The sequence below is a fragment of the Choristoneura fumiferana genome, chromosome 12, assembly GCF_025370935.1.
Source record: "Choristoneura fumiferana chromosome 12, NRCan_CFum_1, whole genome shotgun sequence".
Taxonomy (NCBI): domain Eukaryota; kingdom Metazoa; phylum Arthropoda; class Insecta; order Lepidoptera; family Tortricidae; genus Choristoneura; species Choristoneura fumiferana.
Genome location: NC_133483.1, coordinates 18,282,531 through 18,300,937, shown reverse-complemented (window position 1 = coordinate 18,300,937; position 18,407 = coordinate 18,282,531). Strand labels below are relative to the sequence as shown.

Sequence of the window (18,407 nt, the reverse complement as noted above, 5' to 3'; positions counted from 1 at the left end):
CGTTATTATAACTGAAAATTATTTTATCATAAATCTATTAAACGCACAAGTCACAGTAGTTCACAGGTGACGCGATATGCATATACATAAAATATATAGTTTACTTAATTATGCATCCTCTTTCATACTTGTGTTGAGACAGACTACTGACATCTAATAAAAAAAAAACCCTAGTAATAAATTGACATTTTTAATGATCCATTCTTACTACCATTTTAATGATGAACAAGAAATAGTAATAGATGATGATTATGATGCTCTGATTCCAAAAGCCAGTACCTCATCGGAGATTTAGAAGTGCAGACTAATATTAGATTAAAGAAGACAGTTTTGTTATTGTTACTTAAAGTATTTGTTTTAGTTTATTTTGTTTACAAATAGTAGAGTGTTTTAGTTAATTATATACATGGGTCATTGTCAAATTTTGTGCAGCTAAACTTGTCCCTACCTAAAAAAAGTTGTTTCTGTTTACACTATTCATATATATGCATATCGCGTCACCTGTGAACTACTGTGACTTGTGTGTTTAATAGATTTATGATAAAATAATTTGCAGTTATAATAACGTGTTTATCATACAGCATAGACCATGTATGACATCTAATAAAATGCTTTATTTTCACACTTTGACTTCGACTTCGAAAAAAATATTTTAACATAATGACGACTCCGTGGATTCTAGAACCACAGCGAGCATCCAAAAGTCCCAAGCCTAATTATCATCAATACCTTTTTTAGGGCTCCTACCCGAAGGTCTAATCTAAGCGGACTCACATGTTGTTTCTGTTACACTTGTTTTACAGCCAAATGGTTAGTTCTGATTATATTTTTTCATAACCGTGAGCCATAAGGGTAAGGATACAATCACATCAAACAATGTCCCATGGCCATTTTAGGAGACTGTGTCATATGAGGGTTACTCATAAACATATATTTTATAGTTTCAGATATTAAGATTTGTGTTAGGATTATGTTAGGATTTGCCCTGCTTTAATAAAGCTCCTTTATTTTATTATTAATTAAATTAAATAACTGCTATTTAAAGGATTTTTGAACTATATTGCCATGTCCTTAGTGGCCTGGATTATAAAGACCAGATCACCACCAGACCAGACCAGACCAGAGGCTGTATTGCCTAACATTTCTGACGCTCGCGATCGCAATCAAATGACAGTTTTTGTATGAGAAAACTGTAATTTGATTGCGATTGTGAGCATCAGAAACATTAGGCAATACAGCCTCAGGCCTAGTGTTTGCGATTGCATCCTCCATCTCTTTTTACCCTCATCTTGCACAATGTGACAGAAAGTATTGTTGAAAATGACTGTGATCTGAGTGAACCAGATATTTTTGTGTTAAGAATACAAATTTTGTTTAAGTCTCACATGTATTGTATTTCAGTGTTATCTGTATATATTAATTTATTCACGCCTTTATAGAAACTAGAGTAATTTATAATAAAGTACAAATCAGTGGGTTAGAATAAATGCCAATTATGTACATTGGATGGCGACGTCTCATGAAGGCCCTTTGTACCACTGAGGTACCATAGGACAACAACACACATGTGCATTGGAGGACTCCAGGTTCCAATTAAGCAGCAAATGCTTGACGAATGGACATATTCATGCACCTTCTCATATCCATCCATTTCTCATAACCACATCACTGGTAAATTGTAAAAATATATATATTGTTTACAGGTCAACAACCTTCATATTTATGCTAGTAAGGATATGCTGCTGGATACTTGGCTTTGTGTAGTTAGAAAAGGATAATGTTTTGTTATGCATATATACTTTGGTTATACTGTAATTCTGGAGTCAGTTCAGTCCATAATTCTGGTCAGAATGAAGACAGAATTATCATGTAATCTTTATGGACTAGCAGACTGATGAAAATTAAAGGTTCTGTCTAGAGATGGGCCGAGTACTCGTTTAATACTCAGTACTCTGTGTATTTGGCAGTTTTTTTGATACTTGTACTCAGCCGAATAACTTAGTTCCACTGGCGAGTATACTCTGTCTAAATAAAATTATTATTTAAGAGGAATTATAATAAAACAGGCTGGTTTAAAAATGTTATTAAGAGTATTTCTTAATAAAAAAACACAAAAATGATTGAAAATATTTAAGCAATTAATGCACAGACCGAATGCGATTTTCTTTAAAACAACAACTGCATAATTTGCGGGGGAGAAGGCGGGGATTCCCGCCTGGAAGCGCCGCGCGAATCTGTTCTAAACCTGTTTTCGCGCCCAAAAACTGAACTGAGTAACTTGGCTGAGTACTCGGTTTGAGAAACTTTGAACCGAGTATACTCGGTTACTCGGTAAAAGTTGTACTCGGCGCATCTCTAGTTCTGTCAATCCATTTTGAATGACAGAAAACCAGAATGATGGACTGAACTGATTCCAGAATGAGTGTGTAACCAGTCTAGGCCAATTAAATAAATAACAGCTTACCCTCGTAAGGCCTACTAAATTTAGGAAATACATCAAAGCTAATGTCAACTCCGCTAATTGACATTAAATTTCAAATTCTATTGACCAAAATTCGATATGGGTCTTACGAGGTCAAAACTAAATAAATTCAACTCACCCTTCTATTAAAGTAGTGTGCTGTATCAGCCACAGATCGCACATGGACCGTGCGATTAGGGACAAAGCGATCAGTCCCATAAACCCACTCTCCTTCGACCAGAATCCAGGCACCATAATTTTCCATAGCGAGTTCAATTCAGAGAAAAATCTAGCGTCAACAGCCGCTTTCGGAGACTTTTTGTGTCTCTCTTTGATCATATACTGTATCTGCTCTTCAGGCGACAGACGACCGGGCCGTACCGTCTTAGTTTGGCTGCAAAATATTGTTAGTTAATTGATGTTTACCTCTAACTTTGTTTACATATAGCCAGCCATACATGATATAGAACAGTTTCAATAATACATGCGAATGGAAAACCACTTAGTCGTCAGCACTTAGCGAGTCTCACCTTGATTTGAGAGCATTTTTTATCACCCAAGCTCCTATAGCAGCCGACGCAGCTAGCCCGATTTTGACATCTGTCCTGCTAGTTATTTTGCTAAAGTTAGGAGCCATGGTAAGTTATTAGTTTCAGTTTAGCAACTAAACATCTATATTTTAAAGAACTTTCATCACACGACGAACACTACCTCTTTGCGCAATTTACGCACGTCAAGTGTCAGTCAAGTCGAAGTCGAGTCAGTCAAGTGAGTTAAGTCAAGGTGACAGGTGTCAAAGCGCTTCTACCAGAGAGGTAAAGGAGTAGCTCTGTTGTGAATATACAAGTGATACTAGGTTTTTGATCTTTTTACCGCTCGGTTCAGAGATATGAAATTTGGCGTGGTTGTTTATTATTAATTGAAATGAAAAAAACGATGTAATTTTTGAGATCAGTCATCGCAGTCAAAATGCAAAATGTTATAAGATTAAGGATTATTCTTCTCCTGTAGTTTTTTTACTCCTTGCGTTGCGATTCGTTTCGTATCTGCAAGGCTACTCCGAAACTCGAAACTCGAAGTTCGTGTCGTGCGGTCCCTCTCGCTCTCGTATTAAATAGTATAAGTGTCAGAGGGACCGCACGACACGAACTTCTAGTTTCGAGTTTCGGAGTAGGCCTGCTGTATTTGTATTATATGGTGGTCAAAATAAAAATTAAATTAAATTGTTAACACACGTATACCTACCATATTTTTTTTAGTTTTTTAAATTTTTGTGGGTACCTGTTGTTTGTTTTGAGATCTCGATTATGTCAAATGCATGATAGCTTTTATCTGACTGAGGAAATGCTTTTATGTGTATAGTAGCGCCATCTTTTGACAAATTATTTAACTATTTTGAAAGATACTGAGTTCGGTTTGTCATAGGACCATGTACCTTGGTAATGGGAACTCGGGGAACTATAAAAACTATAAAGTATTTCGTCAACAGATTTTATTTATTATAATAAAAGGGGCAAAACGAATATGTGGGACACCTGATGGCAACCAATCACAGCCGCCCATGGACACCCGCTGCACGAGGGGTATCATAGGGGTGTAGCCGTCCCTTTGAGAGCTCGTTTTTAGGGTTCCGTAGCTAAAATGACAAAAACAGACCCTTTAGGCTTCCCTTCAACCTGCGATGTTATTTTGTAGTTAGTGTGTTATTATAGTAGTTTTAGCAGCCTAAGTTATTAAATATACCTAAACTTGGTTAGGAAGATACCATACAAAATGTGAAAAAATATTTGGTAGGTAAGTATGTACCTACTTGATTTTTTTGTAACGGCTACAAAACCCTATCCTGGGCGTGTCCTACCTCTATGTCGGTTTTTAGGGTTCCGGAGCCAAAATGGCAAAAACGGAACCCTTATAGTTTCGCCAAGTCTGTCAGTCTGTCCGTCTGTCTGTCTGTCTGTCCGTCCGCGGCTTTGCTCAGGGACTTTCAATGCTAGAAAGCTGTAATTTTGCACGGATATATAAGTAAACTATGCCGACAAAATGGTACAATTAAAAATTCAAAAAATTTTTTTAGGGTTCCTCCCATAGACGTAGTGGGGGTTTCTCATCCAACCCTATAGTGTGGGGTATCGTTGTATAGGTATTTTAAAACCATTATGGGTTTGCTTAGACGATTTTTCGATTCAGTGATTTGTTTGCGAAATATTCAACTTGAAAGTGCAAATTTTCATTAAAATCGAGTAACACAACGTCAATATTTCATGTCATGTTTGAGAAAAGATCCTTTATTTGTACCGCTCCGCGAATGCGGTCCCAGGAAGCTGGTAGCCGCTAAACTATTGATTGATTAAATGGTTATCGTGGAAGCGCAAAAAGTTCGGTGCTAAACTATCAACCGGTACGCCACGATATGACGATAAACTATATCTTATTCTTATTCTTATTATATACTATATGACACACTACAAAGTATACATTGAGAAAAAAATACAAAATGATATAAAAAAACCTTTTTATAAGTATAAAAATACAGACTAAATAACACTTCAATTACCACCACCAAGATAAGGCTAGGTACGAGTCCCAGAGTACCCAAACGGATTTATCTGTCTAAAGCAGGGGTGGTCAACATCGATCGCGACTATTAGTCCAGTCTACCGTGGCAAGGCAAAAAATATAAATTATACTGAAATTTGCTGTTTCATTTAAGATTTCAAGAAGTACTTAGTAATTTGTAGATCGCACAGGGCTTCGTCAGTAAACAGTAGATCTTGGGTCTAACCAATTTGACCACCCCTGGTCTAAAGCCTTCTATAAGTAGTAATGATCATCATCATAGTAATTACGGGTCCTATTCGCCAGCAAACCCTGCCGTATTCTGCTTCCAAGGTCGGGATGTATGATAGTGAATAGCTTCACAGCACGATCTTGCAAGTTCTGCGCTGCTCCTCCTAAACTGAACAGGATATTCGCTACCAATCGGTTTCTCTCATCCTTCGTCATCTCCTCCGTGTACAATTCCCTGGCCTGATCGAAATTGTTTGGTTGGTCCTGATATATCTCTATCAGCTGAGGTCTCTTGACGTCTTTGTATGGCTGTGGACCGTTGAAAGTATTAGGGAAGTAGTTAGGAATGTCACGGTCATTGTCTTTAACAGGTGGCTTACCATCTCGATTGTACGCCAACACCTTAGTCTGTATAGGGCAGTTAACTGGAATCCTGTTGAAATTTGCACCTAAACGATAGTACTGGGCATCTCTGTACGCCATGCGTCTGGCTTCAAACACTTTGTCAGGAGCACCAAGTATGCCTGGTACCAGGGTCGAAGGACTAAACGCTAGCTGCTCGATCTCAGCGAAATAATTTATAGGATTTTTATTCAGGACAAATCTTCCAAGAGGTCTCAACGGATAGTGTTCTAAGGGCAGCGCTTTAGTTACGTCAAAAACGTCGAAACCCGCGTTTTTAACGTCATGTAGCGTCAACACTTGTATGCTAACCGTCCAGCTAGGCGGATTGCCATTAGCAATAGCGTTGTATAAATCTCTAGTAGCGTAGTCAGGGTCTTGGGCGGCGATTTGCCTTGCCTCTTCGGATCGAAGATTTTTGATACCCGCATCAGGTATGAAGTGGAATCTGATGAACGTAGATTCACCGTGTTCGTTGACGACTTGATACGTATGGATGCCGAATCCAGGCATGTGTCGGTAGCCGTCTGGTATGCCTCGGTCTCCAAAAACAAGCAGAAACATGTACAAACCCTCGGGTCTTAAGGTCAAGTAGTCCCATAGCATGTTGACGTCCATTAAATTTGTAGCAGGGTTTCGTTTTTGCGTTCGCACGAAGGCAGTGAAGAGGAGTGGGTCTTTGTAGACGTAGATTGGGGTGTTAAAGCCAGCGATGTCGAAGTTGCCATCTTCAGTGTAAAATTTGATGGCGAATCCTCGTGCGTCTCTCGAAGTGTCGATACCACCTCTCTCAACTACAACTGGAGAGAATCTAACAGCTACAGGGGTCTTCTTTCCGACTTTACTGAATAGTTTGGCCTTGCAAATGTCCGTTATGTCGTGTGTGACTTCGAAGTAGCCAAAAGCGCCTGCTGCTTTAGCGTGGACCAGTCGTTCTGGTATTCTCTCTCGGACAAGGTGCGTGAGAGAATCCATGAAGTACTCGTTGAAGAGAAGCGGATTGTTGAGGGTCACTGTGGCATCCTTGTATTCTATCGGTGCTCCTGAACTTGCCGTCATGACGCCTATGGGTCTCTGTAATCAAAGATAATCCATTATTAGCAATACATAACATATTTTTCCAATAAGGCTTTGTAAAGTCTAAATCAAAGGGTTTTATTTCTCTATTAACAACTCCTAAAATAAATATTTACTTGACTTATATAAAAAACAATTACAAAACTAAAACTATATATAAACTAAACTAAAATTACAAAGTAAAAATGTCGTCCAGATTTTCTGCCATAGATATTGACCCTAAGACACTGGCTTTACCTCTCTGATCTGTTATTATTAGTCTTTTTATAGTTTAATTTAATAAGATGCACATTCTTCATCTTGGACTGGCTAGCTTGTCGACAAATTTTAAACAAAATTAAACTTTTTGCTTTAAGCTTCAGCTCGTAATGGAGTTTAGGCACTTGTTTGACTACGAATAAGATTAACTTTTATGACCTATGTTGATTACCAGGCAACGGATATAAACATACTAATTTAGATAAATACATACTTAAATACATTTTAATCATCCAAGACCCGAGATGAAAGATTCGTATTATTCCAAATATCTGACCAGGCTGGGGATCGAACCCGGGGACCTCAAGCTTCGTAGTCAGGTTCTTTAACCACTTGGCCATCCGGTCGTCAAATAGGTACAGTACACTAAATACAATCGTGTCCACTAAATATTTGGGAGAGATCATAATATTTTGAACAGAAAAATCTTGAAATCTGCGTAAATGTCGGTACATTTGAGCCCTGCCCAATGCAACTGTTTTTAACATCTGGTAGCTCTGGTTGAGTTTGAAACGCGTCAGTGTAGTGTGGTCGTGGTGATAGATGGGTTTGTTTGATTTGTGTGTGCTCTTACAGTGAGGTGGAGGAACTGCATGAATACACATAATATCTTGCATAAACTAAGCTATCATAAGGTCGCGGGTGAGCACAGAAATTCTTTTAGTTCAAATGATATGGACCTCCGCAAATCAACGTCTGATTCAATAAATTATTCTAACGACTTTTATTTTATTTAGCATATCTACATTATATTTAAAGTTTCAATTCAGATAGCAGGTCCCATCAAGTGAAATTCAACCTTGAATATACTGGAGACGGCATGGTCAATGGAAGAATCTAAATATTTTAAGTAAGTACAAGGTCTACTGCACTGCGTACAACCATTGGCTCGCAGCACAGCTAAAGCTCTTCTTCTCTTTGTATCTGTTTTCTGTATCGCTGACTATTTCTGGTGTACAATAAAGAGTCTTTGTATTGTATTGTATTGAATGTTTGTTGAGGAATCTTTGGGTGTTTAATATAATATGTAGCTAAGTATGTAGGTATTTAGGTGACTAGTATTCATAGTGCAGCCTTGCTGCATTTGAGACTACTTCAATTTGGTTTTAATGTCCCATGATATTTATTTATGTATCAACTTTGCTGCCTAAAAACGCTGTTATTAAAATGAGATAATTAATAGTCAGTGATTAAAACTTCTTTGACTATCTTGACTGTCACGGCCACATCACTTAGATTAATAAAATGTCAATGTCATATTTTTCTTTTCATTTTTTTTTCTTTTTTTTAAGTTTTTTTTTATATATGCCTACTATTAATAGTTTTCCCGCCAATCGTTGACGTTTATGATCGTCGGTTCACTGTCTTGACAGAACGTGTTAAGTAAATTTATATCTTCTTAGTAAAATGCACAGGCTGATTATGTTTGGACGGAATGTCAATTTATTTATTTTCTTCACGAAATTAAAATACTTACATCAAAATATCCTATGATAATTTTCTTGATTTTTATTTAAAGTAATAATTGAAGTACCTATGTATTTAAGTTAATAGTTATGTAGGTACTTCTTAGTTAGCACCTTATAAATACAAGAATAATACGTAATTGATAATTCCTAATATTATAATGCGAAAGTTTGTAAGTCTGTTTGTTTGTTTATTTGTTTGTTACCTCTTCACGTCTAAACTCCTGAACCTATTTAGAACCTAGATGAAATTCGATATACAGATAGTTACTCCAGGGAAGAACATAATGATAGTTTTAATCCCGGAAAATTGCATAGTTCCCGCGGGATAGCGATAAATGAATTCTACGCAGACGGAGTCGCGGCAAACAGCTAGTAAGATATAATGTTCATTACAAGTTTTTTTTGCTGACTGTGCTGGCAGTGTCATCCAAATAACATATCTGTATCAAGTTTCAAGTCGATTTCATTACCCCTGGAATGAATAGTTCGGCCTGCGGAGACAATCCTGGCCAGAATGCCAGAATTAATTCCGTTACCAGATTATTATAAAGTCACTTTGTCAACGGACTTACATAAGTGGCCAAATTTCAGCTCAAGTCGATACCTAGCTCGATCGCATAACAAAGTAGTACAAGTAAATAGCATTAACGTTTTTTTATTGAAATTCACTAGATTCTAATAACTATTAGTTCGTCGTACTTTATTGTGCAATTGGTCTCGGAAAGCGGTCGAAAAATTATTTGCAGGTCAAATAAGAGCTTAAAGTTAATTACTTACTTACTTTTAAACCTTTAGGGGCATACATGTCCAAATGTCAGAACGTCCTGGTGTCACATTGTCCATTGTCAAAAAGTTCGAAGGTTATAATGCCTTAATGTCGGATAGTCCATATGTCCGAGAGTCCAGGTGTCACATTGCTTTATTAAGTCCACCACAGGATATACAGTTCATACAGTAACAAGTAATGATATGCATAGAGATACAAAAATTGTGCGGTGCCCGAACTAGGGGAAACCTGTACCTATGTCAGGTCACCAGGTCTCCAACCCTCAAACAACAGATTAGGAGAGTAAAGACAAAATTATAGAAACAATAACATCCTTACCTATTCCATTAAGACGAGCAATACAAAATTGATATAATCAACTACAGATGTTTATGTACCACGAGCGTGTGTTTGTGTGTGTGTGTGTGTGTGTGTGCGTGTGTGTGTGCGCGTATGTGTGTGCACTACTAATATATTATTATGATATTGTAATCATTAGTTTTTCGGTGCAGTCCTAGTCCAGGCTGAGGAGCCATTCGGATACACTTTTTAACCGACTTCAAAAAAAGGAGGATGTTATCAATTCGGTTGTATTTTTTTTATGAACCGATTTGAAAATTTTTTTTGAGTTCGTCTAGGAATGCTTTCAATTAGGTCCCATAAGCAGCAAATTAAGATCTGATGATCGGATCTTAAGGAAATCGAGGGAACTCTTCAAATACACCATTAATATAAGCTAGAAAAAGCGTGGGGCCAAGCATGCTGTCCTGTGGTACGCCATACGTCACATTTGCCTCATCACTGATGTCGTTTCCTATCCTGACACACTGCGTTCGACCCGACAGGTAACTCGAAAAGTCTCAGTTGAAGACCTCGGATGCCGAGTTTTTCTAGCTTAGATATCAGTATGGGAATAGAATCCGTGTCAAAGGCTTTGGCCAGGTCAAGGAATATTGCTAAAGTCTTCTGTCTGCCATCTAAGTGCATAACAATATCATGAGTTAGTTCGTGAACGGCGTCAGCTGTAGATTTCCTCATACGAAAACCAAATTGTGATGGCGATAGAAGTTTGTTGTTTTCTAGATACTTATAACACGTTCTAAGATTTTTGACATTATAGGAAGAATAGAAATTGGCCTGTAGTTATTGACACAGCTTCTAAAATTCGTATTTGATAATACATGCTTGCAAGTACATACGTACTTTTGGCGGTGACTTCAAACAATTCAACTGCACACGATTGAACTGTTAAGTCTGGGTTGCCATACTTTTTAATAATAAGTAATATTTTATTTTTAACCCCCGACACAAAAAGATGAGTGTGCGTGTGAAATGAGGTGTGTGTGTGTTTGTCTGTGGCACCGTAGCTCTTAAACGGGTCGACCGATTTAAATGCGGTTTTTTTTCTTTGAAATTAGGTTTTCTAGTGATGGTGCTTAGATTATATATGTTTCATCAAAATCGGTTAAGCCGTTTTTGAGATATTGGACTTTGAAGTGTCAAAGTCGGGTGTTTTTCAACTTTTTAGGGTTTCGGAGCCAAAATGGCAAAAACGGAACCCTTATAGTTTTGACATGTCTGTCTGTCTGTCTGTCTGTCTGTACGTCCGTCATCGGCTTTGCTCAGGGACTATCAATGCTAGAAAGCTGAAATTTTGAACGGCTATATATGTAAACTATGCTGACAAAATGGTACAATAAAAAACTAAAAAAAAATTTTTTTTAGGGTACCTCCCATAAACGTAAAGTGGGGTGATCTTTTTTTTCTCATCCAACCCTATAATGTGGGGTATTGTTGGATAGATCTTTTAAAACCATAAGGGGTTTGCTAAGACGATTTTTTTTTTTTTTTTTTTTTTTCTTTAATGGCTTTCACTCTTGCCGTGATAGCAAGACGTATTTTGCCAGTGTCGGCGTAGAGACATTACACACGTGAGGAGAATGTTCGGTTTTTGAAATTTTGATCTTGGGAAGGAACAGACAGGAGACCTAAACAAATAACATATGTTATGGACGGCACAAAGACCACAAAGACAATTACATTTTTTTTTTTTAATCATAGGGTATTGGAAGAGTTTTAAGCATGCTAGCATAAAAGGAAGAGTTGAAAAGGAAACAAAAATAATATAATAATAAGCATGCTGCAGATACTACAACTTAATGTTGTGGCACTGAATAAATTTGATTAAGATTTTTATCAAGGAAGAATCAAGTAGAGCAAGAAGAGTCAGAAAGTTAATAGGTCGCGGAACATCCTTAGGCAGCGCGTCATATAGAGAGTAAGTGAGTCTACCGCAACTGAAAAAAATGTGATCTAAAGAACCCTCGTCGAGACCACATTCACACAAAGAGTTGTCCCGAACCCTGATTTTAGACAAGAACACCGGAGTACAGACATGACCTAAACGGAGTCGGCAAATGGTAGAAGTGACCCATTTATTAGCTGAGCGGAAACGGTAAAACCAAGGCTTTCGGGGATTAACGGTTGGATGTTCCCATAGTGTCGACCTTTCTGGAGTCTGGAGGAGTCCCACATAGTCTGCCAGGAATTCCTCAAGTCATTCTGAACGGACATCATTAGGTCTGATGGTAAAATGATGTTATAATCCTGGGAACCGATTTCAATGGCATCTTTTGCCCATGTGTCCGCTCTTTCATTACCTATTATGCCGCAGTGACCTGGAATCCATGCAAGCGTAACTTCTAGTCCCTGTTGTTTGCATCGGTATAGAGACTCTTTAATTTTTAATATAATTGGAAACTTTGTTTTCATTTTAAAATGGTTACCGACAATTGCTTGCAGGCAGCTTTTGGAATCGGAAAAAATTAAAGCTTTTGAGATGTTATGCGAATTCGAAAATATTATAGCCTCTAAGATAGCAATGGATTCCCCAGTGAAAACCGATGATTGAGATGGTCCTTTCTGAGTCAAAACAATTTGGTATTTGGGAATCCATACAGCTGATCCTACACTACCATTGGGGTCTAACTTAGAAGCATCTGTGAAAATGGGTAGCCAGTCCTCCCATTCTTGTAATTTTTTATTAAATTTAATATTGGCCGCTGGGCTATCCTTGTCAATGCCAAAATCAAGGATAACATTGGGGATGTAGGTTAAGGACTCATAGTTGACCTCAAAAATAGGATTGGTGTTGGACGTATATATAGGGGACGGAAGATTTTTCAACTTAGAATATGAGACAATGTACTTCGGTTTTTCCTTATTTGACCAATACGTGTTTTCAGATACTTCTTGGGAAAGCTCCTCCAGACGAGGAAGAAGAGGATGATTGGAGATAGAACACGCCTTAAAGATGAAACGGTCTGCCAAGTATTGCCTGCGGAGGGAGAGGGGAGGATCCAAGCATTCAACCTGCATAGCGATTTTTGGTGAGGATTTCATTGCACCTAGAGTGATACGCAGACATTTGGCTTGAATCAGGTCCAACTTTTTAAGAGCATTTTTATTACAGGGTTCAATCACGAGCGAGCCATAGTCAAACTGACTGCGGATCACTGCATTGTACACGAGCTTTTGGCAGTATGGGTGAGCGCCCCACCAAACCCCAGAGAGAGCCCGAAGAACATTAATACCCTTTTCGCATTTGCTGGTTACATACTCCAAATGCGGAACGCCAGTCATCTTAGAATCCAGGAAGACTCCGAGGAATTTCACAGCGTCCAAACAGGGGATGACCTCATCATCATACCGGATATCCATGATAGGAATGGATCTGCTACGTGTGAAAGTTACTATGCAGCTTTTAGATGGTGATAAAGTCAGACCATGATCATCTAGCCAGATCTTGAGATAACTGAGCGCTTCATTGAGTTTAGAAGGAGCAGCATCTGTTGACTGAGAACTGGTATACAGCACCAAGTCATCAGCATACTGAAGTATACTACAGAAGGGGGAGACAGATTGTTCAATATCATACGTATATATATTATAAAGAAGAGGGGAGAGCACCGAACCTTGAGGGAGTCCCTGCCATAGGGTACGAGGAGGGAGGAAACTATTGCCAGATCGAATTTTTATGGTACGTCCTATGAACAACTTACAAACAAAGTGAACTATCCTCGCAGGAATACTCAGCTGAAGCATTTTTGCTCTGAGTACTGGAAGAAGAACATTGTCGTATGCGGCAGAGATGTCCAAGAAGCACCCAACGAGATGTTGTTTTTTGGAGAAGGCCAATCTAATGTCTGAGGTCAGAATCGATAAGTTGTCCATTGTACTTTTTCCTTTACGGAATCCGAACTGAGAGTTTGCGAGTAATTTTTCCTTTTCTACGAACCATTCCAACCTATTCTTAATAAGATGTTCGAAGATTTTACCAATTGATGCAGACAAAGCAATTGGGCGATAAGAGCTAGCTACCTGAGGGTCCTTCCCTGGTTTAAGGAATGGGATAATAATTTGGCTCGTCCATTCCTGTGGGATTTCACCAGTCACGAAAAACAAATTGTACAGTTTTAGTAGATGTTCCTTTGAGAAGCGATTAAGTTTCCGGATAAAAAGATAGGGAATGCCATCTTCTCCGGGGGAACTGTTACGTAGTCCATCTAAAGCCAACTCAAGTTCAGTGAATGTGAAGGGATTGTCGAGAGGACCTAGTTCCGCAGGGGGAAGGGAAGGGTCGATACAGGATTTCTCTGGAACTGATGAAGGAGCCAATTTGTCCGCAAACTCTGCCAACCAGGAAGGAGGGTTAGGAGAGGCTGAACAAACAGGATGGAAAGAGCCCCGAAATCTTTTAATATTTTTCCATACCAGCGATGGCGGGGTTCTAGGGTTGAGGCTTTCGCAAAATCCCTTCCATCCTTTCTTTTTGCTTTATTTAGGAGACGTTTAGTACGGGCAGAAATTTTTTGATAGGCAACAAAATCATCGGAAAGACCAGACTCATTAAACTTACGTTCCGCGTTGTCTCTTGCTTTGATCGCCGCCGTGCATTCTGCATCCCACCAGGGAGGTGAAGGGATTTTGCTACTACGTATTTTTTTCTTAGGGATGTACTTATCTGCTGCTTCTAGTAGAATCGATTGGAAGTAGAGGTATAAATCTAAGGGATTTGATAGGTTGGGATCTAGCTCTTTTAATTTATTTTCAATATAATGAGAGTAGCTTGGCCAGTCCGCTTTATCCAACCTATATTGAAGGAGGGGTTGGGGGACGGGTGAGGGAAGAACAGAGGATGGCTGGGAAATAATTATAGGGAAGTGATCACTTCCGAATGACTGACTCAGAACCTGATAGGATAGCGAACACGAAAGATTGGGAGAGCTAGCAGACAAATCCAGAACAGAGTTGGGTTTTGTCCGGGATATACCCGATGAGTGGGAGAGCCGTCGTTGATGATTACGACATTAATGTCATCAAACAGGTCCAGAAGGAAGGAAGAAAATATGTCAGAATGTGATGAACCCCAGGAGGTGTTATGACTATTAAAATCACCCATAATGAGGAGAGGAGGTGGGATCGAGAACAAGATTGTAGAAAGGTCGGGTATTAAGTTGATATTTGGGTGTGGGATATAAATTGATACGCAATTAATTCCCATGACATTGGCCGCAACAGCGTTAATATCATGGGAATGAGGAGGGAGAGGGATTTGGGAGAAAGTGTAACCTCTTTTAATCAATAACGCACAACCAGCACGTCCATCACCGCGGTCCTCCCGAAGGCATGAGAAGCCCGGGATCCTAAACTGGGAACCCGGTCTCAGCCATGTCTCCGAAATGGCCGCCACTGAAACGAAGTGCTCGTTGATGAGATTGATTAGTTCTGGTTTTTTAGGGATGATACTACGACTATTCCATTGAAGAAAATTGGCCTGGGGGGCCATTGGAGAAGGATAATCGCTCAGCAAGTGAAACCATTAATGGGGCAACGTCGGGCGGTAAACAATCGCTCCATTTGGCGATTATATTCGTGAGAAGTTTGAATAGTAATTCCATAAGGTCATCATTGGGGGTCTCAACTGGCATCCGCCGTGACGATAGGGCGTAGCCATTGGGGAGTTGGGATTGTGGGGTCGAGATAATATCTCTATGGGCTTGCCGGTCATAGCCTGGAGACAGAGGGGACCTTGCTCTAGATTTACGGATGATCGTCTTACGGTATGAAGCTGAGGGAGGCGATTGGGGAGGAAGGGGAGGGCGAACAGGCGAGGGAGACTGCCATGAGGGAGAGTTGGGCTCGAACATAATCTTGGCCACGTCGGCGTAAGGACGACGTACAGCCGGAAAACGAGAGGACGCTTCCTGGTAAGAGATGCTGTGTTCCGACATTGCCAGTTTGATAGATTTTTGCCTACAATATTCAGGGCAACGTTGGTCTGTCGCATAATGATTGCCTGAGCAGTATAAACAGGTTACATGCTCAGCAGCGATGTTGCATCCTTCACCAGGGTGTTTTTGTGCACACTTGAAGCATCGGGCATCAGAGCGGCATTGGGCCTGAATATGACCAAACCTCAGACATTTCCGGCATTGAATTGTTGGGAGCACGTACACTTCGACCTTCAACGATGTATAAAACGCAAAGATTTTCTGAGGAAGCTTTTGACCTTCGAAGGTCACTACAACGGTTTGCGTTGGAACCCATGATGGAGGACCTCCCTCATTGGTTACCTTGCGCTGAAGGCGCCGGGCTTTAAGAATTTTACCTGGTCCGTCTATGAGGTCAGTAGCGTCAACAAATTCTTCCATTGACCAGTCGACTGGTACACCACGAATCAATCCCATTCGAGAAACATTGTACGATGGAATATTTGCTTTGTATTTGTGACGTGATAAGCAGGGATTCTCTAAGATATTGTTGGCATCCGCAGCGGTCTTAAACTCAACCGAGACACGGTTTCTACCTACGGACTTGATACCATCTTTTTTGATGTTTTGGACGTTATCTCTGGCAAAGGCAAGACCAACCTTAATAGGTTGCAGTGAAATGCCCGAGTTGCTAGAATCCGCGTCTCGGGAGATGTGAACAATAAATGGGCCACTATCTTCACTGTTGTATTTGCGGGATTCCGCGTCTAAGTCAGGGTGTTTATAAATGCCTGCTATGGATGCGTTGTCGATGTCCGTTCCCTGCATCACCTTTTTACCTTTAGGTTCGGCCCTATCGGGCGATGATAGTTCCAAAGAACTAAGACTGCGCTTTCGTGCATTGTTCAGCGTGTCAAACTCCATCGTGTTCGTGAAACTACCACCGCCCGGATCCGGGGGCTCCTCGTTCCCCTCCATGGTTTTGGCTCTTGGCCAACCGGTCAGATGGGTTATTAAGTTAGATAAATATTATAGATTAATTAATCCACCACCAGATGGTTAATTTACAAGGATTATTATTTTAGTGGGAATATAACCTAAAAATTGAACAGACTCACTGCACGGCACTTCTCAGGTCTCTGCTAAGACGATTATTCGATTCATTGATTTTTTTTGCGAAATATTCAACTTTAAAGTGCAAATTTTCATTAAAATCGAGCGTCCCCCCCTCTTAAATCTAAACCGGTGGGTGGAAAAATTTGAAGGTTGCTTAAGAATTATTAGTAGTTTTACTCTTAAATAGCAGCCTAAGGTATAAAATATACCTAAACTTGGAAGATTCCGTATAAAATACGAAATCCTTAGAAAAATATTACTTTATTTTTCCTAATGGCTACAGAACCCTATTTTGGGCATGTCCGACACGCTCTTGGCCGGTTTTTGTTGGTTAGGTTAGGTTAGTACTTTATCTAATTAGGTAAGGTCCTCTCTGAAAATCAGCGCCACGGCTTGCCGTGGCATTATGAAAAGAACCTATTCAGCGTCATTGTATGTCTTGTTTTTTCCATTGTTATGTCAATTGTAATGTTGTTATGACGTTAAATAAATGTAAGTATTTTCTTTCTATCTTTCAAAAACAAGCTCTCTTTCGGGGATTTGGTCTAAAAAGGTCTTACTTACTCCAGTTTTCTCTTTAAACGTGATAATCTGCTGCGACGCGAGATCCCTCTGCACCTCTCCCTCCACCACCACTAACACCGCTAATGCCACGACCCTCAACATCACACAACTACAATAAAGACGTCTATTCAGCAATGAGTCGCAAAACCGTTTATGCCGTAAACTAAGTTTTATTGGAGCAATGGCTCGGCCTTGTCTGCGTCAACCAAGGTAGACTAAGAACGAAAGCTAGCAAAAAATAGAATGTATACTCAAACTTTTAGGTTTGCACAATCACTGAGCAGAAAAGAAATTGTTTCAGTTTGATTACGAGTGTATTGCAGCGTTCGGCGTTGCATGAAGGTTCGGTGTGCGAAGTGTGGCTCCACCCCTGAGGCAGGTGTTTTCAACCTTTTGGTAGTTTCACGGCACACTAGTAAAAATAGCGAAGTGCTTAGAGGGTTCCGTACAGTATAACCATAATATGCATAACGGACAGAGGAGGCTTATTATTATAAACAGGGTCTCGTTGACGCCTTTAGGTACGAAACGCTATCAAGTATACTTATACGACATATTAAAATAGCTGTTTATGACTTCAACGCGTAATATACACGGCACGCTGGTGTGCCGTGGCACACCGGTTGAAAACGTCTGCCCTGAGGAGGTGTTTAAATAAAGTCGTGAAAGTGAAAAGCCGTGACTAACTTACCTACTCTTATTGGAATCGTCTGGCCGTTAGAAATAAATGAATTTTGATCTACAGCCGACTTATTTTTAGCTTAAACTAGTTTCAAAGTAAGTAACCGTGGTGGCCAAGTGCCTGGATCTATGACATCTTAAACGGAGGATCGTGAGTTCAAACCCTGTAAGTCGCATCTCAGTTTTTCAAAATTCACGTGTGAAATTTACTACGAGCTTTACGGTAAAGGAAACATCGTGAGGAAACCTTCAGTAAAGTTCTCAATTCGCACTGCGCCCGCGTTGGAACTATTGCCCAAGCCCTATCTTGAGAGAAGGCCTGTGTCCAGCAGTGGGATCGACATACAGGCTGATGATTTTTTTTTTATTCGACTGGATGGCAAACGAGTGGGTCTCCTGATGATAACAAATCACCACCGCCCATAAGCATCTGCAACACCAGGGGTATTGCAGATTTGTTGCCAACTTAGAGGCCTAAGATGGGATACCTCAAGTGCCATTAATTTCATGATGATCTAAAAGTGACACGGAAGTGGTTTTATCGGAGCCGAAAG

At 39.8% G+C, this 18,407-nt stretch overlaps 3 protein-coding genes across 3 annotated transcripts in view; 1 reads left to right on the top strand and 2 right to left on the bottom strand.

Moving 5' to 3' along the window:
• Abcd3 (ATP binding cassette subfamily D member Pmp70) overlaps positions 1-3,217 on the bottom strand; it is a 30,323-nt gene extending 27,106 nt beyond the window's left edge. The window contains exons 1-2 of the mRNA XM_074095646.1: positions 2,992-3,217; positions 2,601-2,855 (exon numbers count right to left, since the gene is read on the bottom strand). Coding sequence (XP_073951747.1) covers positions 2,601-2,855; positions 2,992-3,098 — 362 coding nt within the window. The 5' untranslated portion in view covers positions 3,099-3,217. The remainder of the gene's footprint in view (positions 1-2,600; positions 2,856-2,991) is intronic.
• Positions 3,218-4,956: 1,739 nt separating this feature from the next.
• Positions 4,957-17,345, bottom strand: LOC141433837 (catalase-like). Its single transcript, XM_074095934.1, has 2 exons — positions 17,173-17,345; positions 4,957-6,724 (listed from the first exon to the last, which is right to left on the bottom strand). The coding sequence occupies exons 1-2, from the start codon at positions 17,272-17,274 to the stop codon at positions 5,273-5,275; spliced, it is 1,554 nt and encodes a 517-aa protein (XP_073952035.1). The 5' UTR covers positions 17,275-17,345; the 3' UTR covers positions 4,957-5,272.
• LOC141433551 (uncharacterized) lies at positions 12,397-14,037 on the top strand. The gene is made up of 2 exons (XM_074095639.1): positions 12,397-12,609; positions 12,693-14,037. The coding sequence occupies exons 1-2, from the start codon at positions 12,534-12,536 to the stop codon at positions 12,992-12,994; spliced, it is 378 nt and encodes a 125-aa protein (XP_073951740.1). The 5' UTR covers positions 12,397-12,533; the 3' UTR covers positions 12,995-14,037.
• Positions 17,346-18,407: the final 1,062 nt, after the last annotated feature.